This window comes from Trichosurus vulpecula, chromosome 4 (assembly GCF_011100635.1).
Source record: "Trichosurus vulpecula isolate mTriVul1 chromosome 4, mTriVul1.pri, whole genome shotgun sequence".
In the NCBI taxonomy this organism is placed as follows: Eukaryota; Metazoa; Chordata; class Mammalia; order Diprotodontia; family Phalangeridae; genus Trichosurus; species Trichosurus vulpecula.
The window spans coordinates 146,900,892-146,924,443 of NC_050576.1; the positions used below are offsets into that span (position 1 = coordinate 146,900,892).

Here is a 23,552-nt window from a genome sequence, read left to right on the forward strand (position 1 = left end):
ACAATATATTTTGATTTGCCATTTTAGTGAGAGCTCTGCAGTAGCTCGGCTTCGTTTACTAAAGCATTTATGTAAATTTCTATGCTTGTTAGGTGGGCCACATAAATTGCACTGCGGGCCGCATTTTGGACGGCCCTGGTCTAAGTCTAATTTCTGCAGACTTCTTTCTAGTTTTTTTTCAACAGTTTTTATGAAATAGGGACTTCTTGCCTAAGTAATTTATGTTTTCTGGTTTACTGAACATTGGATTAATGAGTTCCATTAATTCTCCCTTGTCTAGTCTGTTCCATCTATCTACTTCTCTATTTCTTTAACCAATACCAAATATTTTTGATGAGCCATGCTTTAAAATATAGTTCGAGATCTGAAAGTGCTATTCTCCCTTCATCTTTGCCTTTTTTCATTATTCCTTCTGGTGCTCTAGGTCTTTTTTTTTCTCCAAAAGATTTTTTAAAAACAAGATCTATAAACTGTTACTTAGATAATTTGATGGGTATGGCATTAAAAATGTAAATTAACTTTGGTAGTGACTAAACCATGAGAATAGAATATTCCTCCAGCTATTTGTTGTTTTTCATTTCTCTAAATAGCACTTTGTAATCAAATCTATACAGGTATTTTGTGTATGATTGGTCTCCAAAAATTCTATGCATTTTGTAGTTATTTGGAATGATATTTCCCTTTCTATGTTATTTCTTGGATTTGTTCTTATACTGAAATGCTGTTGGGTTTTGTGGATTTATTTTGTAGCCTGCAACTTTGCTGAAACTATTCTCTCAATTAATATCTTTGCTAATTCCCTAGAATTTTCTAGGTGAATCAACATGCTATTAGCAAATAGGAATAATTTTATCTCCTTTTTGCCTGTCTTCACACCTTTAACGTCTTTCTGCTGAACTATCATTTCCAAATAATGAGGAGATGGGTATTTTTCCTTTACTTCTGTATTTACTGGAAAAGGTTCTGATGGTGTAGTTGCTTTTGGTTTTGAGAAAGATACCTTTTACGATATGGCAATACTTTTTTAGTTTTCAGCATAAATGAGTGTTGTGCTTTGACAAAGGTTTCTCTCTGCATCTATTGAGATAATCATGTGGTTTTAGATATTTGTACTTTTAATATGATTCATTATGTTGATTGTTTTCTTAACATTGTGCTATTCCTGGCATAAATCCAACTTGGCCATAACAAATAATTTCTTGCATGAAAGGCTGTAGTAGGTTTGACAGGATTTTATTTAAACATTTTGAATTGATAATTCATTAAAGACACCGATCTATTATTCTCCCTCGGTGCTTCATCCTATTCTGATTTAGGTTTTAGGGCTATGTTTGTATCATAAAAGGAGTTAGGTAGAGTGTTTTGTATCTCAATTTTTGAGAAAAATTTGTGTAGTTTTGGTACTAGTTGTTCTTTTAAAAAATTTGACAGAATTCTCCTATGAATCCCTTTAGGACTAGAAGGGTTTTTCCCCTTTGGTTGTTCTATTATGGTGAGTTCTATTTCATTTACTCAAATTGAACTAAGATCTCTTATTAGTCTTCTGTTACTTTGAGTATTTTATAATTTTAAAGGTATTCCGCTCTTTTGTGTTCTTATTATAAAATGATACACAATAAGTTCTGATAATTTTTTATTTCTTCTGATTTTGTTGTAATTTCACTTAGATTATTTACTATTTTTCTGATTATATTTTCTGCCCTCTTCTTTTTAATCATATTGGCTAAAAGATTATCAATTTTGCTAGTATTTTCAAAGGATCATCTGTTTTGTTTATAGTCTTTTGGGTTTCCAGTTTATCCACTTCTCCTCTAATTTTCAGTATCTCCCCTTTTGTTCTTTTTTAAAAAGTTTTATTTGTTGGCTTCCTAAATTTTAAAAATACACATTGTTTGTCAATGTACATTTTTTAAAAAGTAATTTTTCCTTTGAGGGCTGCTTTAGCTGATTCCATAAATTTTGGTACATTCTCTCATCATGATAATTTCCTTTAAATAATATACATAATTAATTGTTTTTATAATTCTTTGATTCACTTATTATTTAGGACTTCACTGTTAAACCTCCACTTGGTCCTGTATCTTTTGTTTGTGCTTCATGAACGGATTACTATTTTTATTTGTGTTATAGTTTCTAAAAGATGTATTTAATATTTTAGCCTTTTTATATTTATTTGCAATATATCTGTGCCCTCATACATGGTTTATTTTTTTATAAAAGTTTAATGTGATACTGAGAAATATGTATATTCTTTATCAGTCCCATTTAGAAGATCTCATAAGTAAGCTCTAGTTTCTCAAACATTCTGTTCAACTTTTTATTTCCCCTTTTGTTTATCTTCATGTTCTAACCTTTAACTTTCAAAAGTTATTGGTGGCTAATTTCTATCAAAGCAAATTTTATCAGAAATTAGTACTTATTCTAATGTTCCAAGCCTTTGTTCCCCCATCCCCCACATTCTCCACAGCAAAGCCCTGTTTTTACTATAAGATTTCAATGAGAGTAGATAATATCGTGAGAAACAATAAAGGCAATTGAAAAAGTTTAAATCATTTAAGAATAAACACTACTCATGGCTCTTCAACAGTTCTTAAATCTTCAAAGGTTCTACTCTGAAATGCTCTGCTTTGAAAGAAGTTCTGTATACATCTCTTCAATTTGATCTTTGTAATCTTTCTCTCACTTATTCAGTCCTTTCTATTCCACTGCAACCATAACATGTTAGGCCCTTATCTTTTCTTGCCTAATATATTGTAAAAGGTTATGTAAAAGTATTCTGCAAAACTTTAAGTCTTATGTAAATGTATTATATAAATTTAAGCCCCATATAAATACTATTATTAGACTTTCTGCCTCTAGTCTTTCCCCTTTCCATGCCATCCTTCATACCACTGCCTGAATAATTTTCTAACTGTACCATCTCTACTACATTTTCTACTCAAAATCTTCTAGTGGCTCCCCACTGCTTAGAAATGATATATAAACTCCTGATCATGGCTCTCCATAGTCCAGTTTTATGAAAATTCATTACTCTATTTCTGGGAAATCTGGACTACTTTTTAAAAAAAATTAAATATTTTACTAAAATCTCCCATTCTCTTCTCCTTTACTTAAGGCTTTGAGAATATACTGGTCCTCCCTGCTGGCATCACTTAGAAGCTTCTACAAGTCTTGCAGCTCTAGTGTTTCTAACTTGTGCCCTCATTTCCTTTCCCCTCCACCTTATCTAGGATCTTGCCCATTTGATTACACAAAATTTCATTAGTATGATCTCTTCTTCTAGGTTATTTCCCCATACCTTTCACTCATAAAGAACTGAGCCATAGAGAATATCCTTTTCAGTATGTATTTACTTTCTGATTTCTTCTTCTTTTTTCATTTTCCACCCCCCTCTTTTATTAGCATTTCTGGCCCAGAAGATACTCTGCAGAAAATGATCTTAATGCTGAACTGCTGAGTATAGCACCATTCTGGAAATCTCAAACCATTAAACTATATCTCATCTCTTTCATTAAGGTAGAGAGGGAAATGTTTAGGAAATCTTGCGGCTTTCAAGCTTTGTTTTTGAATATTTTTCAGAAATGAATTTTACTTTAATTATGCATAGGTTCATAGTGGAAACCATGGGAGTAGATGTAGGTGATCATATATTTTAATTAAACCACTTCATTTGCTAAGAAAAAAAACTGAAGGTCAGAGTTTAAATGACTTGTCCAACTAGTATAGTACAGAGAGGAGGGCCAAGGATACGATTTAGAGAGAACATCCATACTTACAAGGTGGCAGAAGGAGGTCAATGTGGAATAGGAGTTGGAAGACCTCAGCAGCAGTTCTGGTTTAAATACTATTTGTGTGAACTCTCTGGTCTTTGGTCTTTTCATTTGTCAAATGAGGGGCTTGTATTAGAACTAAGGTTTCTATGCAGTCTACTATTCCATGAATCTAAAAGCTGGATGGTCATGAAGGAAGGAAAATCATGAAAGTCAATGTGGTAATAAAGAAGCCAATGTAGGAAAAGCTGACAAAGGAAGGTACTATAGAATCATAAAAACTAGAAGTCATCTCAGAGTTCACCTAGTGGTGTTCTTTCATCATACAGTTCAGGAAAACTTAGATGCCCTCCAGAGAGGCACAGAGATGAAATGACTTTTCCCAATTACCAAAGGCTGAGAGAAAAAGGCACTGGGTCATCATTTTCAAACACAATCTAGCACTATACAATGCTACCTCCCCTGTATACAAGTGTCTGATGCTACACAGAGATCAAGGAGAATGAGCATTGAAGAGAGGCCACCGAATTTGGGGATTATATGATCATTAGAGTTCAAAAGCAGTAGAGAATTGGTGGCAGAGGGGATAAGAAGAGGAGCAATAAACAAGACTAAAAACTTTTAAGGTGTGAAGACGGACTAAAAAAACCCCAATAAAACTGGAGATTGTTTACTGAAAGCAAAAAGGTGAGACGGGAGGCGTTAATAATTCAGAGGTTTGTAATGCTCACAGGGAATGTGATGTACAGTGAAGCAATAAGAAGTGGGACAAAAATAAATTATAACACAGATAATGTCAAGAAGGAATCAGACACCTAGACAAGAGATTTGGACAAAAGAGACCACAGGCCAAAAAAATAAAAAGCAACCTGATATACCATCTCTTTCCTTCAAGAGATTTTATTTGCTTTTCTATGAAGGCAGAAAGTTCCTTTGGCTTGAAAGACTCAGGACTTGCAGGAAGAAAGTGGAATCACCTGGCTGGAGTGAGGATGAGGAAGAGCAGTTGCTGGTACATGAAAAAGATTAGATTATTTGTCATGGAGAATTTGACATTGGTGATCACACTCCTTGGATATTTTTTCTCTTCCTTTATTCCTTTTCATTGAGTTCATCAGGTTCCATGGGTTCAACTATCACCTCAACAGGGATGACTTCCAGATCTCCAGTCCCACAATACCAACTGCCTCCAAGATCTTTCCAACGAATGTTCTGTAGCATCTCCTACTCTTCATGTCCAAAACAGAACTCAATGCCTTTTCTCCCACATCAGATTCTCCAGTTCCTAACTCACCAGTTTTGGTTGAGGAACAATTGTCCTTCCAGTCACCCAAGTTTGCCACCCCAGAGTCAGCCTTAACTCTTTATCTTCCCTCATATCCAATCACTTCTTCAATCCAAAACTGAGGAAGTAAAATCAAGAGCTCATATCCTTAACCCCTACTCCTCAAACATCTTCTCTTGTCAAGGGCAGAGCTCTTAATACCTTTCATCTCTGAAAGGTCCTCCCTGCCGACTATTTCAGGAAAGCCTCAGACACACTTCACTTTACTACCTGGACATCTTTTTTGTCTGGCCTCTATGCATATATGCTTGATCCTTCTTCCATCCGTCAACCCCCCCCCCCAACCATGATCAAATCAATTCTTCTACCACTACTATGAGGGGTTTGTAAATCTACTCTCCTATGATCCTATTCACCATCTCAGGAAATTTCTGGACCAAAATGTCCCTCCCTGGCCATCACTCCCTTAAGGACGTTGTTGTCTTTATTAGGATGTAAATTTCCTGAGGGCAGGGACTATTTCTGCTTTTATATCCTCACTCCTTGGTACAAAGGACCAAAGATATCAGGAGGGTGATGTCTTGATAAGTGAAATGGATTTCAATGAGGCAGAGCTGTGCAAAGTCATCAGCCCCACTCCTTCCGTACAGTCATCAGAGTCCAGAGGCAAGACATAGGTCAGGACATGGTCTGGAGATGGCCCAGGATGCAGTGGGAAACCTTGACCTTTATAAGCTAATAGGTCTTTTCCAGGTCTCAATTTGTCTGAGGCAACACCCATTCAGTTAGGTAAAAATGGAGGTAAAAGAAAGCCTAGTTTGCCTAGTAGCTGCTTCCTCCCTCCCCAACCTGCCCCCGAACCCAATTCCAGCTGAGCAATGCTATTTCCTCTCCTCTTCTCCCTGTCCATGTGAGGAATCATACCCCTACATGTGGGTTCTGTCCAAAGGAATATAAATTTTGATTGCTTATACTTTGCAATGTATCTTGGGGCTTGGGGACTAGATTTTTCTTATCTACTTATTTATTCAATCATTGTTTTTTTTCCCCAAAATCTGAGACAACTCTTTAGTCTCATGTAATTTTCAGTTATGATTTCTTAAAATATAGCTCTGAAAAACCAGGCTTTCATAAAACCTATGAGGACTGAAATGAAGCTACATGACTATAACTTGGGACTCTAATCACTCTAGCTCTCACTGACTGGCCAATAACAGGCCCCAGCCCTGGCCCCATTTGCTCATTCCTTGGGTTTTGATGGTTCAGTGAGTGTAGATAGCAACTGTTTCTATTCTGGCCAGAAACTCTGACGGTCTTCCCCTCCCTAAGTAATTCTTTTTCAGGCTTTAATTGTTAAATAGGTGTTGCCCTCCAACAGGCTGAGACCTGGGAAAGACCTTAGCTTAAAAAGGACAAGGTCTCCCACTGCATGCTGGCCCATCTCCAGTCATCCTGACCTATGTCTTGCCACTGGACTTTGATGACTCTGGAGGACTAAAGCTGATGACTTTGCACAGCCCTGCCTCACGGATATCACTGGTACTCTTCAAGAACAAAGAATGAAAAACAACTTTGGTACATAGTAAGTGCTTAATACATCATTTTTCACTCAACAATTCATTCACTTACTCATTTGTTCATTCTCTCCACTTACACCAGCCTAGCTGAGGTGCTCATCACCTGTCCAGATTACTACATTAGCCTTCTGTTTCCTCCCCTTTTTCCAATCCATCCTCCACAGTGGCCAATGATAATCTTGTTTGGTCACGATTTTCAGGGTGTCTTATGATTCTTAAATTACCTTTTGTCAACTTCTTTTCCAGGTTGGTTTTTATGATAGTGGATACTTTATATTTTGTTCAATTCCCCCCTCTTCCAATCTTTTTATGTTGTTCTAATATTTCTTGTCTCTTGTAGTGAAAAAATTCTGCTTTCTATGTTCCATTTGTCTGGGAAATGTGCTATTTAGTTAAGATTTTCAGCCTTCTATTTGAAGACTTTTTTCCAATTTTTTTAGTCCAGGGCTCTTATATAACTTTCATTAAACTTTTATTTCATTTCTTTTGGGTATTCTTTTAGTACATTTGTTTTTCCTCCAAAACTGTGCTTGTAGGTGTTGTGGGATTACCCTTTCTTCTGGGTTTATTTCTTAGGCATCTCCTTGGCCCATGGTATTTCTTCATTTTTTTTGCATGTTTTCATCTATTTAACCTTTTCTTTAGCCTTTTTATCTGGTTTGGGCCTTTGTGCCAAAGCCAGGCTATGCTTTCTCCTGTACTCTTGGATGGGATGGTAAATCCTTTTTGGTCTTGCCTCTCATTTCCATGTTGGCCTCCACTTCTCCTGTTATGTTTGGGTTCAGAGGTCTGGCAGTCTTCTAGACTCTTATCCCAATGCCCCTGGAGCATACCTGACCACAGCATTTGCAGGTGTCAGTTTGATTTACCTGAGCTCATCCTGATTTCCCTGGCAAGCCCTCTCTCTCAATGTGTATAGGATTTTTGCTGTCTTTTTGCAGATGTCTCTGCTGAATGAAAAAGCTTATTGTTAGGTGGAGCCAAGATGGTGGCTGGAAAACAGGGACTCGCTTAAGCTCTCCCCCAAATCCCTCCAAACATCTCTAAAAAATGGCTCTGAACAAATTCTAGAGCTACAGAACCCATGAAATAACAGAGGGAAATAAGTCTCCAGCCCAAGATGGCTGGAGGGTCTATTGCACAGTGCTGGGAGTGGAGCGGAGCCCAGTGTGGGCTGTGCCAGACCAGGAGTTGGGTGGAGCAGGCCCTAGGGCCCTAAATCACTGAGCTGTAATAGATTAGTAGGAACACTGTTGGATCTGGGTGAGAGAAGTGCATGGTCCGGCCCCAGCCCTGGGGGCAGCAGAGGTGGCAAAGGAGCGGGAGCAGCAGGAGCTGGAGCCCTTGGCCCACACAGTAGGGGGAATCAAGCGGCAAATCAGAGCACAAGTGCAGGGACTGCTTTGTTGGCGCAGAGGCAGGGTTCTCTTTGCCCTTCTTGGATCTGGGTCACGGTCCTGGTTGGCGGTTCTTGGGGGAGGAGGAGTGCTGGTGTGGCAGAGCTTGCAGTGACTGTGGAGTAGAAGTAGCTCTGAAAACAGCAGCCCAAGGCCCCTAAAGGTTGGAACAAAGTAATCTCTACTCTAAAAGCAGTCATACCCCGAAAAAAAAGCTCAAGGGCCAAGAAGTTGTCTGGGAACATGAACAGGCAGCGAAAACAGACTCAGACTATAGTACCTTCTTTTGGTGACAAAGAAGAACAAAATATAGAGCCAGAAGAAGCCAACAAAGTCAAACAGCCTACATCAAAAGCCTCCAAGAAAAATATGTGTTGGTCTTAGGCCAGGGAAGAGCTCAAAAAGGATTTGGAAAAGCAAGTAAGAGAAGTAGAGGAAAAACTGGGAAGAGAAATGAGAGTGATGCAAGAAAATCATGAAAAACAAGTCAACGACTTGCTAAAGGAAACCCAAAAAAATACTGAAGAAAATAACACCTTAAAAATAGACAAACCCAAATGGCAAAAGAGCTTGAAAAAGCCAATGAGAAGAAGAATTCCTTAAAAGGCAGAATTAGCCATGGAAAAGGAGGTCCAAAAGACCACAGAAGAAAACGCCACCTTAAAAATTAGATTGGAGCAAGTAGAAGCTAGTGACTTTATGAGAAATCAAGATATTATAAAACAGAACCGAAGGAATGAGAAAATGGAAGACAATGTGAAATATCTCATTGGAAAAACCACTGACCTGGAGAATAGATCCAGGAGAGATAATTTAAGAATTATTGGACTACCTGAAAGCCATGATCAAAAAAAGAGCCTAGACATCATCTTTCAAGAAATTATCAAGGAGAACTGCCCTGAGATTCTAGAACCAGAGGGTAAAATAGAAATTAAAAGAATCTACCGAAAGCCTCTTGAAAAAGATCCCAAAAAGAAAACTCCTAGGAATATTGTAGCCAAATTCCAGAGTTCCCAGGTCAAGAAGAAAATATTGCAAGCAGCCAGAAAGAAACAATTCAAGTATTATGGAAACACAGTCAGGGTAACACAAGATCTAGTAGCTTCTACATTAAGGGACTGAAGGGCTTGGAATACAATATTCTGGCAGTCAAAGGAGCTAGGATTAAAACCAAGAATCACCTACCCAGCAAAACTAAGTATAATACTCCAAGACAAAATATAGACTTTCAATAAAATGGAGGACTTTCAAGCTTTGTCAATGAAAAGACCAGAGCTGAATGAAAAATTTGACTTTCAAATACAAGAATCAAGAGAAGCATGAAAAGGTAAACAGGAAAGAGAAATCATAAGGGACTTACTAAAGTTGAGCTGTTTTGTTTATATTCCTACATGGAAAGATATTTGCAATTCATGAGACCCTTCTCAAGTATTAGGGTAGTTGAAGGGAATACACACATATATATAGACAGAGGGCACAGGGTGAGTTGAATATGAAGGGATGATATCTAAAAAAAAATTCAGGGGTGAGAAAGGAATATATTGGGAGAAGGCGAAAGGGAGAGATAGAATGGGGTAAATTATCTCACATAAAAGTGTTAAGAAAAAGCAGTTCTGTTGGAAAGGAAGAGAGGGCAGGTGAAAGGGAATGAGTGAATCTTGCTCTCATTGGATTTGACTTAAGGAGGGAATAACATACACATTCAATTGGGTATCTTACCCCAAAGGAAAGTAGGGGGAAGGGGATAAGAGAGGGGGAGGAGGTAACCAAAAACAAACACTTTTGAAAAGGGACAGGGTCAAGGGAGAAAATTGAATAAAGGGGGACAGGATAGGATGGAGAGAAATGTAGTTAGTCTTGCAAGACATGACTATTATGGAAGTGTTTTGCATAATGATACATGTGTGGCCTATGTTGAATTGCTTGCCTTCTCAAGGAGGGTGGGTGAGGAGGTAAGAAGGGAGAGAATTTGGAACTCAAAGCTCTAAAAACAAATGCTCAAAAAAAAGTTGTTTTTACATGCAGTTGGGAAATAAGATATACAAGCAATGGGTTATAGAAATCTATCTTGCCCTACAAGAAAGTAAGGGGAAAGTGGATCGGTGGGGGCAGTGGGGTGACAGAAGGGAGGGCAGATTGGGGAAAGGGGCAATAAGAATATATGCTACGCTATCTTGGAGTGGGGGGGGGAGGGAAGAAATGGGGAGAAAATCTTGAGGAAATCAATGATGAAAACAAAAAATATTAAAAATAAATTGAAAAAAGAAAAAGCTTATTGCTGTTTCTTTGTTTTCCTAAATATCATTATTTGATCTGACACTTTTTATAGCTCCTTATAGAACTATGACTAACAGGGCTCTGCTATGACCTTCTGAATCATCATGTTAATTGGAAGTCTTAGCAAGGTCATGTTCCAAGTCTAAACATGTTAGGCCATGTTCAAGAAACTCCCCTGGGTTCCTGGACTAAAGATAAAAAGTCCCCTTTTTGGATTTTAAGGTTCTTTACAATATAATGACTCCAACCTTCCTCTGTCTTTTTCTCGAATTGAATTCTTTATTTCTTTTTTTATTAATTAATTTACTCTTTGTTTTCAACATTCACTTCCATAAGTTTTAAATTTTCTCCCCTCTTACCTCCCTCCCTCCCCAAGATGGCCTGTTATCTGATATAGGCTCTACATATACATTCCTATTAAACATATTTTCACATGAGTCATGCTATACAGAATAATAATGAATGGGAGAAACCATGAGAAAGAAAACAAAGGAAAACAAAAAGAAGAAAATAGTCTGCTTTGCTCTGCATTCAGACTCCATGGTTCTTTCTCTGCATGTGGATGGCATTTTCCATCATGAGTCCTTTGGAAATGTTTTGGGTCCTTGCATTGCTGAGAAGGGCTAAGTCTATCAAAATCAGTCAATGTACACTGTGGCTATATGAACATCAGTTCATATAAGTCCAGGTTTTTCTGAAGTCCACTTGCTCATCATTTCTTATAGCACAATAGTATTCCATTACATTCATATACCACAACTTATTCAGTCATTCCCCAATTGATGGACATCCCCTTAATTTCCAGTTCTTGGCCACCACAAAGAGAGCTGCTATAAATATTTTTGTACACGTGGGTCCTTTTCTCATTTTTATGATCTCTTTGGGATACAGACCTAGTAGTAGTATTACTGGGTCGAAGGGTATGCACGTTTTTATAGCCCTTTGGGCATAGTTCCAAATTGCTCTCCAGAATGGTTGGATCAGCTCATAGCTCCACCAGTGAACTAGTGTTCCAACTTTCTCATATCTTCTCCAACATCTATGATTTTCCTGTTTTGTCATGTTAGTCAATCTGATAGGTGTGATGTGGTACCTCAGAGTTATTTTGATTTGCATTTCTCTAATTAACAGTGATTTAGAGCATTTTTTCATATGACTATAGATAGCTTTAATTTCTTCCTCTGAAAACTGCCTGTTCATATTCTTCGACCATTTATCAACCGGGGAATGACTTGTATTCTTATAAATTTGACTCCATTCTCTATGTATTTTAGAAATGAGGCCTTTATCAGAGACACTTGTTGTAAAATTTTTTTCCCAGTTTTCTGCTTCACTCCTAATCTTCATTGCATTGTCTTTGTGCAAAAACTTTTCAATTTAATGTAATCAAAATTATCCATTTTGCATTTCATAATGTTTTCTATCTCTTGTTTGGTCATAAATTCCTCCATTCTCCAAAAATCTGACAGATAAACTATTCTATGCTCCCCTAATTTGTTTATAGTATCAGCCTTTATATCTAAATCATTTACCCATTTGGACTTTATTTTGGTAGTGTCAGACATTAGTCTATGCTCAGTTTCCACCACACTATTTTCCAGTTTTCCCAGCAGTTTTTGTCAAATAGTGAGTTCTTATCTCGGAATTCTTTATTTCTTTTCCCACTGACTTCTTCTTTCAAGGGGCCCTACCACTCTCCCCCTGAATTCTGTCTAGCTCCCTTCCAGGTTCAGTGTACACTGCTCCCCTCCTCTCTTTTGTGCACTATCTGCACCAGCCAAACTACACTGCTCGCTGTTTCCCATTCCAAGAATTTTATCTCTCATCTTTAGGCTGCTGCACATGCAGTTTGTTCCTCATGCTTGGCATGCACATCCCCCTACTGCCTCAGAGGACCCCTAGTTTATTTCACAACTCAGCTTAGGTGCCATCTCCCACAGGCAGCCTATCATGGCGTTTCAGTTGCTAGTGCCTTCTCCCTGAATATTATTTTGAATGTATTTGTATATATGTGTGTGTGTGTGTGTGTGTGTGTGTGTGTATATATATGTATATATATATGTATATGTATAAGTTGTTTGTCCTCCAAAGGATACATTCCCAAAAGGAGTATTTAATTTTTTTCTTTTTTATCTTCAGCATCTAGCACAGAGCATGGCATATAAGAGGTGCTTAATAAATTTTTGTTGAATGAACTGAATGCAGGAATGAATCCCTTCTTCCTCTAATCATCAGTTTCTCCTAATCCACTAGTTACTCCTTGCTGCCTACAGCATGTTCTGGTATCCCCAGTCCTTAAAAAAGTAACAGCAGCAACAACAACACTTTCACTTGCTCCTAACCATCCCTTGGAACAATTACTCCCTATTTTCTTACCTCCCACTCATTTCTCAATCCTTATCATGTGGCTTCCATTCTCATCATTTGACTGAAACTGCCCTCTTCAAGGTGATAAAAGATCCCTTTATTGCTAATTCAGTGGCCTTTCCTCAATCTTTTTGATCCTCTACAGCAGTGCTCTATAGTGTCTGACACCTGACTTACCTGCATTCTCGATCTTCTTTCCCAGAATCTATAAAATTTTGTACCGATGTAACAATAATTTTTACTTTAGTTTTAGTCTCATGCTTCATTGTGGCATGAGGTGATGTTAGTTTCTCAAAGGTTACATTAGAAAACTGCATCTTTATAACTTAAGTAGAAGAGGCTCTGATTATGGGCATGGTGTTTATGTGTGCTCAATGACCCACCTACTTAAGTCGGAAAAGGTTCATAATGAGGCTGGGCACCCAGGCAAAGACTATTTTTTCCAGTAACAACTCAAATAGTTGATTAACGTGCAGAGCAATTGTAACTGGCATTGTGGGAGGAAAAGTCCAAAATGATGAAATAATGGATAGTTTGAAGTATTAGGGGTGGAGTATGGGGGGGGGGGGCGGTAATTTATATGGCCACTAGGTGGGCTAAAAATTTAAAAAGTCTATCAAACAATTTCCTCAGTCTTCAGATAAACTTAAGGCATGTTTGTAGAAGACATAAGTATTCAGATATTTATATTCTCCTCGAATTTTGTTCATTCACGTTATTCTTATACATGTCTTGAGTATGCTAGATAAATAAATTCCAAAATACCACATAGTTTCTATTTTTTACGATGAGGGGAACGAAAACAACTACTTTGTATCTACTTTTTTTTAGTGTTTTTAAAATTATGAATGCTATATTTTATTAGTGGTTTTTTTCTGTATCTACTGATATAATCAAAAATTATTTTTTAGTGTTATCCTTAACTGATTTTGAAATTAACAACATATTTATCTCATAAAAAGCTATTTGCCAATGTTTTTTCCATCTTTCTCTAAAACTAATTCCTTTCTATTCATCATGGGCATTCCTTCAAAACACATTTCTCCTTACCCCAATGGGTTACAAAAATTATTAGACATAGCTTTAAAAGCAAAGTATAACTTTCCAAAAACACATCTCTAACAACATACAGTTTTTTTTGTAAGCAGGGATGAGGAGCTGAGGAAGGACATATTTATTTGCTGGTGATTAAGGAAAACATAACTCCAAAGGAGGATTTAAAGGGGAAAAAAAGTGCCTTAGATTGTCTCTTAGAAAAAGACGAAGAACTAGAATCCAAAGGGTGTTTTATATTTCTTCTTAGAAAGTTGGGGAAAGGTTGAGCAAATTGTGGTATTTGAATGTAGAAGAACATTACTGAGCCATGAAAAATGCAGAAAGAGACTATTTTAGAAAATCCCGGATAGTACAAATTGATACAGAGTGAAGTGAGCAGAAAAAGAAAAATTTATGCAAAGACAGCAACATTGCCGCGAAAAATGTCTTTGAAAAACTTAACTCTGATCAATGCAGTGACCAAGCACACCTCCAGAAGACCAAAGATGAGGTACGTTATTCAATTCAACTCCTGATATAGGGTACACAAAAAGCAAAAAAAGAATATAGATTTTTTGGACACGCCCACCCTGTGGATTCATTTTGTTTGACTCAGCTTACTTGTTACAATGGTTTTTCTTTTTTTTCCTTTTCTTTCTCTTGGTTTTTAATTGGGGATGGGGAAAGGTAAAGAATTAAGAGGAGTGAGGTTAGTAATAATGATGCAAAAACAAAAGGCACTGAAACATTTTAAAAAAGCATAGAGGAGAACAGAAGGAAATTCAGAAGAAAGCTTTACTACGTATTAAAATAGAACAGTTACCTGGTAATTGAAGTAAGTACCTGTAGGGTTCTAAAAGAATTCTTTCAGATGTTTTCTGAGTTTCTTCCATAATTTGCAGAATTCAAAAAAGCTGATCTGTTAAAAAACAAAACAGTTATTTATTTGAACCATGGTGATAACTTTATTCCTCAAATTATCTCTTTAATGTGACTCTAGAAAGAAAAACAAAATGAAAAACTAGATTCTCATTGCTCCTTTCTTAGCATTATGTCTCAATAGGTCTTTCAGTGTCTACCTTGTTCCTCTTATTCCTATGAGTAAAGGCTGAAAGCCTGTCAGTATGACCCCTTTTGATTACAGCCAGACTTAACTTGTCTTTAAGAGATGCTTTAAAAATATATCACTATACAGATGTGATTTTTAAAAGTCATTTATGAGTAGAAATGACACAGAATGATTTAATGACTAAAATCTTAAAACACTATTAAACAGATCATACATAAGAAATGAGTAAACATGGTTTTACATGCTCAGGCAAAGAAATTTTTTTTTTCATATTAAGAAAAGGCACCCACAATCAATTCGGTTTAGGTTCTCTGAATTAAAACACGCAACAATATTTTAATTGAAAGCAATGGTCTTTATGGCTTTGAATCCACTGAAGGACTTGTTCATGTTTATTTACCCTAGAAAAAAGAAGACTACAGAGAGACATAAAAGCTATCTTCAAGTGTGTAAAGGGCCATCACGTGGGGGATTAGATTTGTTTTGTTTGGCCACAGAGGACAAAATGAGGAGGAAACAGAAGTTGACAGGAGGCAAGGCAGATAGCCCTGTATGTAAGGAAAAACTTCTTAACAATAATAGCTAACATTTATTTAGTGCTTTAAGGTTTGCAGGGCACTTTACATATGCTCTCTCTTACAACAGCCCTGTGAAGTAAGGACCATCATTATCCCTGTTTTACAGATGAGGGTCACAGAGCTAGCAAGAAACTGGGGCAGGATGTGAATCCAGGTCTTCCTGACTCCAAGGCTACTGCTCAACCCCACCACTCTACGATCTGGCTGCCAAGTAGAGTCTTTCAAGAGTGGAATGAGCTGCCATAGGAGGTAATGTTTTCCTTCACCTGAGGTTTTAAGCAAAGATTTGCATGTGATAGAGCGGGTTCTTGCTTAAGTACAGGTAGACAAAATTGTGCTTCAGTGGTTCCCTTTCACTCTGAAATGATCCTACATTAACTGCAACATTCTATTTTAATAATATTTGAACACAGTTTTCTATGTCTCTGTATTGCTTTGGCTTTCTTAAATCTTGAGTCTCATTTTTTCTTTTACTATAGTCTACCTATCTAATTAACTATTTCCTAATTGCTACAAGGTGCCATATATGCTTGAATCAATTTATTTCACACTCTCTCTTCTAAAATGCTTGTATTGTTCCCTGATCAATCTCTGTCTTTAAACTTCTAACTGCACTACACATACGAAGATTCAATACCTTTGATGCCAGCTAATAAAATATGAGTTTCTTATCCAAGGATTAATTTATAGAGCTAGAAAAAAATTAAATTCATTTTTTTTACTTTGGAAAATATATTTTATTTGTACAACTAAAAAGTTGTATATAGAAACCTATAATACAGGTCTGTAAAAGCTACTTATTGCTGGAAGAACTGCCAAGCAAAAGAGAGACAGTCTTATCTTTTTTGGTTGATCATTAGGAAAAATTAGAGGAACAGAGAAAAACACAGCAAATTTAAAAAAAAATTGAAGAAACTTTTTCCAGGTACAAATTTTATAAATAGAAAAACATCCACAAATTTATTTGAATACTAAATAAATATCTCAATAACTGTTTAGCAGTACCTGATCTCAACTTGACTATAAAGCAGTAATCAAGGTATTGATTAATCAATTGGCTGAATGGATTTAGGTATACAATATTCAGAAGCAAATGAGCATGACAGCCTATTGTTTGATAAAATTCTAGCTACTAGGGTAAGAGTTCACTATCTGACATAAACTGTTTGGAAAACTGGAAGAGTATGGCAGAAACTAGGTAGAGACCAACATTGCTCATTGTGTATGAAAATATACAGGACTTCAATGCAAAGAGTGACATCATAAACAAATGGAGGTGTAAAGAAGAAATTATTTTTCAGATCTATGGAAAGAAGAGGAGTTCATCTCCTCTTTGAGAGGCTCCTAGGGGGCGGAGCCAAGATAGCATTGTGAAAACAGGGACTCGCTTGAGCTCTCTCTCAAATCCCTCCGAACACCTGTAAAAAAGGATTCTAAACAAATTCTAGAGCTACAGAACCCACGAAATGACAGAAAGAGGCTCATAGGAGATAAAGTGAACAATTTTATTACATAACATTGAATTTTTTTGTTTGTACAAACAAAACCAATGTAGCTAAAATTAAAGAGAGGTAACTGGAAAAAAATCTTTGTAGCAGGTTTCTCTGATAAAGGCCTGATTTCCAAGATGTATAGGAAACTGGCTTAAATTTCAAATTTGTAAGAATAAAAGTAAAAAAGAAAAGAAAAAGAAAACAATAAAAGCCATTTCCAATTGATACATGGCCAAAGGATATGAACAGACAGTTTTTTGATAACAAAATCCCAGCTCTCAACAGCCTTATATAAAAGTGTTTCAATTCATTAATGATCAGAAAAATGTAAATTTAGGCAACTCTGAAGTTCTACCTCATATCTATCAGACTGAAGAAATGGGTAAAAATGAAAATGAGGAATGACACATTAGTGTCTTTCACTGATGGGTGCTAATCAGTGCAGGGATGCCAACTTATGCAGAATTACTGCTATGGTGAAAAAAAAAATCTTTTTTCCAAGATTCAACCAGAAGTATTTCATCTAAGAAACTATTCATTTCAACTGTAGGGTCCCTGGTAATCATTATGAGATATTTCTCGTAAGATAAAATTATAAGAGTAAAAAAAGGCTAAAAACAAATACAAAAACCTCCCAAGGATGAGAATTTCAAAAGTTTTATTCAGAGCTGTTTAAATAGTATGGTGGAGGTGCATTTCAATCCCTATGTGATAAGAGAAAGTCACTTCGGCCTACTAGGCCTTAATTTCCTCATCTATAAAACCTAATCAAGAGTGTTATATTGGAAAGGGCATGAGATTTGTGGTCAGAGGAACTGGGTTCAAATTCTACCTCTGCCACTCTGTTTAACTTTGGCTAAGTCATCTCACCTCTCTGGGTCTCAGCTTCCTTTCCGTAAAAAGGGTTAAGCAGAACCTTTAAGGTCCCTTCTGGAGCTAAATCTATGAGTCTACAAAATCACTACCAACAGTGTAAATGAAAATATCACTAAAAAAGTCAAAGTTTGAGTAACTGAAAAACCAACAAAGATCCTAGAGAGCAGAAAATGAAACATGCTGCTTGTGGTAGGGCCTAGAGGGAAGGGACTACTAAGATAAAGGATTGAATGGACTGTCATCTATGGTCACAGCCTGAGATGTTTTCAGGTGTTTTTCTTTCTTACAAGAGACAGTTCAACATGGAAGAGCTAAAATGACTGTAATGCAAAGAAAAAAAGGCATCAATAAAATATTTTTAAAAGGTATATTACAATTCATAAATTGGGAAAATATAGAGATTTGTGCTATGTTGGCTCCACCTAGCTATGTTAAAACTATTAAAATTTTCATTTTTTCCTCCTATTTTTGTCAAAATCACTTTTTAGTGGTTCTTGGTAGGATAGTCCCCAAATATCTGATATACTTTCTCAATTTATAAATGGGTTATCTTTCTACCAAATCCTTTTTTTGTTACAATGTATAAAAAAGAAAGGTGATTTTTCTTTTGTATGTTTATACCCTGTTGAAAGACCTCATGTTGTAATTGGGAGACAATCCTTCAGGGTAAGGAAGACTTGGGTTTAAGTCCTACCTCTGTAAACTGGGGCAAGTCACTTAATATCTCAGTGCCTCCAGGCAGCCTCACTTATCACAGCTTACACTGGTACAGGGAATTTCTATCAGTGAAAACTCAATTCCCACTTTAAAAAAAAATGGGCCTCCTATCCAACTAAAGAAATTTTATCCATTTTGGGTTTGAATTTCTTGGATTTTCTAGATAAACAATGATCTCATCTACAGAAACTTTTGATGACTTCATTTCTACCCATTATTCATTTGGAAGCAGTGTGACACAGTGAAAAGATGGCTAACTAGAGTTCAACTCTCAACTCTGACTTTTCCTGCTGGAGATGAGGCCAGACAAGTCACTTACCTTCTTGAGACTCAGTTTCCTCATCTATAAAATGATGGCATTGGTTTGGACTCTGTCTCCTCCTTTCCCACACAAAGCATGTAGTACTTTGCATATAGTGAATACTTAAGAAATGATTCTTGAAAAAACAATTTATATGGAAAAACCAATAATCAACCACAGAAAGCAAGAAGAGTTGATAAGAGAATTACCCAGTCAGATTTCAAAATATGCTAAAAAGTAGTAATTATCATAACTATCCAGGGCTAGATTAAAAATAGACCAATGAACACAATAGAGAATGGAGAAATAGAAACAAATGTACACAAGAAATTAGTATTTGATACAGCCAAGAGTACAAACCATCGGGAAAAGAAATTATTATTCAATAAAACTATTGGAGAAGCTGTATAGCAATGTTTCCCATCCTCTCAAAATGAGTTTATATTTTCACCTCACATTACAGAATAAAATAAATTTCAGGCTAACTTAAATACTTTTAAATTCAAAGAAAAAGTAATATTTTTTCAAATGTGTAGAGAATTTTTAATTAAACAAACAGAATTATTGGAAGACAAATATTTTATTTTTTTTTTTGGTCCAGAACTGTGATTTATTCATGTGGCATGAAAACTGTCCAGGCAGCTGAAGTCTATCTTCAGATGGGCAACCTTTTTCTAACTTAAAAAAAAGTCTTAACGTTTTGGAGGTTAAGTGACTTCCCTAATCCAAAATCTAGTTAATGTCAGAGGCAGGAGTTGAACTCAGATCTTCCTGTCTCCAACACTGGCCCATTATCTGTGACAGGGGGCCACAAAAACTCTACGGATTTGACTATAAACAAAAACTTTTTTTTTTTGGCTGTATGAAGCCTATATAGCCAAAATAAAAAGAAATGATATTAGAAAAAAATCTTTTTAGTAAATATACTTGATAAAAATTTGACATCTAGACTCTATAAGAAACATAAAAATTTAATATTTCAAAGTGGGAAAATGCCCGTGGATATCAGATAATGTTGAAAGGTTACTTGAAAAATTATTTAAACTCCCTAAAATTAAAAGAATTACAAATTAAAGAAACTTTTGAGGTAACTTTAAGCCTGCGAAATTTGCAAATAATGAAATTAGAAAGAAGTCGAAGCAAACGGGCAAAAGTGGTTGGTAGAACTATAAATTAGTATTATTTTTTAAAAAGCAGCTTAGCAATATAAGAGTGTCAAACCTAATCATACGATTTGGCATAATGATCTAATAAAAGACTTACCATGGCAAAAATATTTGTAACTGTTTCCTTTGATCCTTCATGATCAAGAATTGTGAGACATCTAAATAAACTGTGGCATACTAATGCATCATTGTTGTTCATTTGCTTCAGTCATGACTGACTCTTTGTGACCGCATTTGGGGTTTTCTTGGTAAAGATACTAGAATGGTTTGCTATTCTCCAGCTCATTTTATAGATGAGGAAACTTGGGAAAATAGGATTAAGTGACTTGCCCAGGGTAACACTGCTAATGAATATCTGACACTGAATTTGAACTCAGGAAGATGAGTCTTCCCGACTTCAGGCCTAGCACTTTATCCACTGAGCCACCCATCTACCCCAAACTGCACGTGTAATTATACCACAAAATGACAAATATCGAGAATACGAAAAATATGGAAACATAAAGTGATGCAGAATGAAGAAAACAACTAGAAAATGGATATTGACTAGGAATATATAAAAAGAGAGCAACAAAACCAAGTTGAAAAAGAAATTAGAAAAAGGACATAGGGTCTTTTATTTAAGGTTCTAATTTTCCCTTTATTAACATGTAAGTAGTTCAACTTTTACCTGGGGATTTTATCTTTTATATCTATGGTTTTACCCTTTGTATTTGAGACTGTTATTAGGTACAAAACCACCTCCCACAAAAAAAAACCTTCAATGACTTATGAGGAAAACAAACAAAAAAAAGCAGAGGAGAGTAAAAGTGGATAGGAAAAATTTATTCCAAAAATATGACTGATGTTATACTGAAGTATGGACATGTAAAATGACTAATAATGGCATAAAGAGAAAGGGAGATATAGTATTATCAGATCTTTTAGTGAACTCTATTCCAAACTAAATTTCTCAACAAAAACATCAAAAACTTAAACAGTAGAAGATCGAGCATTTCTTACACAGCAGAGAAAGAGAATTTTCTGTCTTTAAAAAGCGTTGAAATATGGAAAAATACTTGAGTGGATCTGTGATATCATCTTTGTGGGTTATTTCTTCCAAAGTTACAGTTCACCCACAATATACATCTTTTCATCTTGTGAGACACACCATCCATTTCTTACACTAGAGCCATTTATTCCTTTAGACCTTTTTAACACTTAAAGAGTCTTGGCTGGAAGGGCCCTTAGAGGGCATGTAGTAGAACATTTACCTGAACAAACATCCCCTATGTAAGACATGCAACAAATGCAACAAGAGCTCCACACCTTTGCTTGAAGGTTTGTGGGGTAGCAAGGAAGGGAACGCTACCATCACTATTTGCCAAAGCAGCACATTTCCCATTTGGAAATTATTAAGAAGTTTTTTATTACATCAAAACCCTCAAGTTACACCTCTTAATTCCCACCTACTACTCTTGGGACAGCTAAGTGGTGCAGTGGACAAAGCACAGGGTCTAGGGGATAGAAAGACCTGAGTTCAAATCTGGGATCAGACACGTACTAGTTATGTAACCCTGGACAAGTCACTTATCCTCTATTTGCCTCAGTTTCCTCAATTATAAAATGGTGTTAATACCTTGTAGGGCTGTTGGGAGGGATAAACGAGATAGTTGTCTGGCATGTAGTAGGTACTTATAAATGCTTATTCCCTTCCCTTTACCCCCTAGGCTCTAAGCAGAACAATTTCTCTCCAGCTCTGGTCCAATATCACCAAAAGTCTGCTGGAATCCCTACCTGAATATCCTGTAGATATCTCACCCTTAATGTACCAAGATGGAACTTTTCTTTCCCCCTAAACCTACCTCTCCTCCATACTTCCTTATTTATGTTGAGGGTACCACCATTCTCCTAATCATCATTAAGGTTCATAGCCTCAGTTACCATTGACTCCATTCTTAAGTCATACCTTAACCAGCATCCCCATCCAAATAGTTGCCAAATTTTACTTCCACAACCACCCTCACTTCTATCCCCTTCCTTCTATTCACATGATAACCATCCTAGGTCAGGACTTCATCACATCTCACCTGGGCTAGACTCTCAACTGGTCTCTCCATGTGTGTAAGTGTGGCATTCAGACTGCTGAAGTTGCTTCCCCTCATTCTTGCTATAGAAATAGCCCATGGACCAGGGGCAAAATCATTTCTCAATAATGTTTTCATTAATGAAGGATAAAAGTTTAAAGTTAAAAAACAATCAACCTGTAAATGTAAAAAACAATTCCGCCTGTAAACGTTATCTAGCTAGATCACTCTCACAATTGGGCAGGCAGTTTCTAGGAACACAAACTCTTTAATTTCTGGAAGGAATATGATCATAAAGTTGAAACTTAAAGAAACTGAGCAAAGGGAATGACCAGAAGTACAGCCTGTCTGTGGCTTAATTTGACTCAACATAGGAAACTTCACTTGGCCCTGATACGGAAAGGAGTAGTAATCTGACAACTCTTTACCAAGCCTGTGGTGAGCTTCTTAGTTGGTGGAACAATTGGTCTGGTTAATTCCAATAACAGAATATAGCTTAGATAAAATGTACCATCTTTCATATATGAAGAGGCAACTATAGTTTCAGAAATAGTTTTTTATGCATCAACTCTTATAAGGTACCCTAGACTTTGGGATAGCAGTCATCAGACCATACATGGCATTTCCTTAATAATTTCTTGAGAATTTTGAGATAGTCTGGTTACTTCCTCCAAAGGTTCTTATGTACACAAATAAATATAAGGAAATCTGAGGGACATAATAGTAATAATTAAGGGATCAGAGAAAGTTTAATGGAAGAAGTGACAACTAAATTGAGCTTTGAAGACAAAGATGATGAGAGACAAAGATAAGAAAAGACTTAAAGTCTAGGCATGGGAAACCACCTGCACAAATTTTCAGAGGCAAAAGATGGAATTTTGAGTTCAGAAAATTGCTAGTAGTTCACTTTGGCTAAAGTGTGTAGTTTGTGACAGGGAACATTATGGAATAAATCTGGAAAGGCAGGACAGAACTAGCTTGTGGAGAGACTTATATGCTGAACTGAGGAATGTATTCTCAACTAGAGACCTTAGGTAGACACTGAAAGTTTTGAAGGCAGCACAGTGAAATGCCCATGTCTGTGGCTTCAGGAAGATTATTTTGACAGTCACATAAGAGAGGATGGACTGTATGTATACAGAAAAGACTAGAAACAAAGAAACAACTAAGTCAATATAGATGAGAGACAATTAAAGACCTAATAAAGGTGGTGGCCATGTGCATGAAGAGAACAGTAATAATACAGAGGTAGAATTAATAGGACTTGGCCAGTGAATGACTATGAAGGATGAGGAAAAAGGCAGAGTTAGGGATGACTCTAAGGTATCAAAACTGGGGTCCTGGGAGGATGGTATGGTACCTTCAAACAGAGACTGGGAAGTTTGGAAGGAGGGACTTGTTGGGTGGAGGAGGGGAGAAGTCCACCAGTCCCATTTCAGATATGCTGAATTTGGGACATCCAGTAGTCGACAACATGGGCCTAAAGTTCATGAGATGAACTGAAAGATGAAATTAGCAGTTGGTTCAGCCATTAGCCATTTATTAAATGCTTACTAAGAGCAATGATCTGTTCTTGGG

The 23,552-nt window shown here is 36.5% G+C and overlaps 1 protein-coding gene across 2 annotated transcripts in view; it reads right to left on the minus strand.

Annotated features, from left to right (window-relative positions):
* The window catches only part of GGPS1 (geranylgeranyl diphosphate synthase 1), a 57,287-nt gene that overhangs the window by 19,514 nt on the left and 14,221 nt on the right, over positions 1-23,552 (minus strand). For both annotated transcript variants that reach the window (XM_036757708.1, XM_036757709.1), the window contains one exon: positions 14,532-14,627. In XM_036757708.1, the coding sequence (XP_036613603.1) occupies positions 14,532-14,601 (70 nt within the window). In that variant the 5' untranslated portion in view covers positions 14,602-14,627. The remainder of the gene's footprint in view (positions 1-14,531; positions 14,628-23,552) is intronic.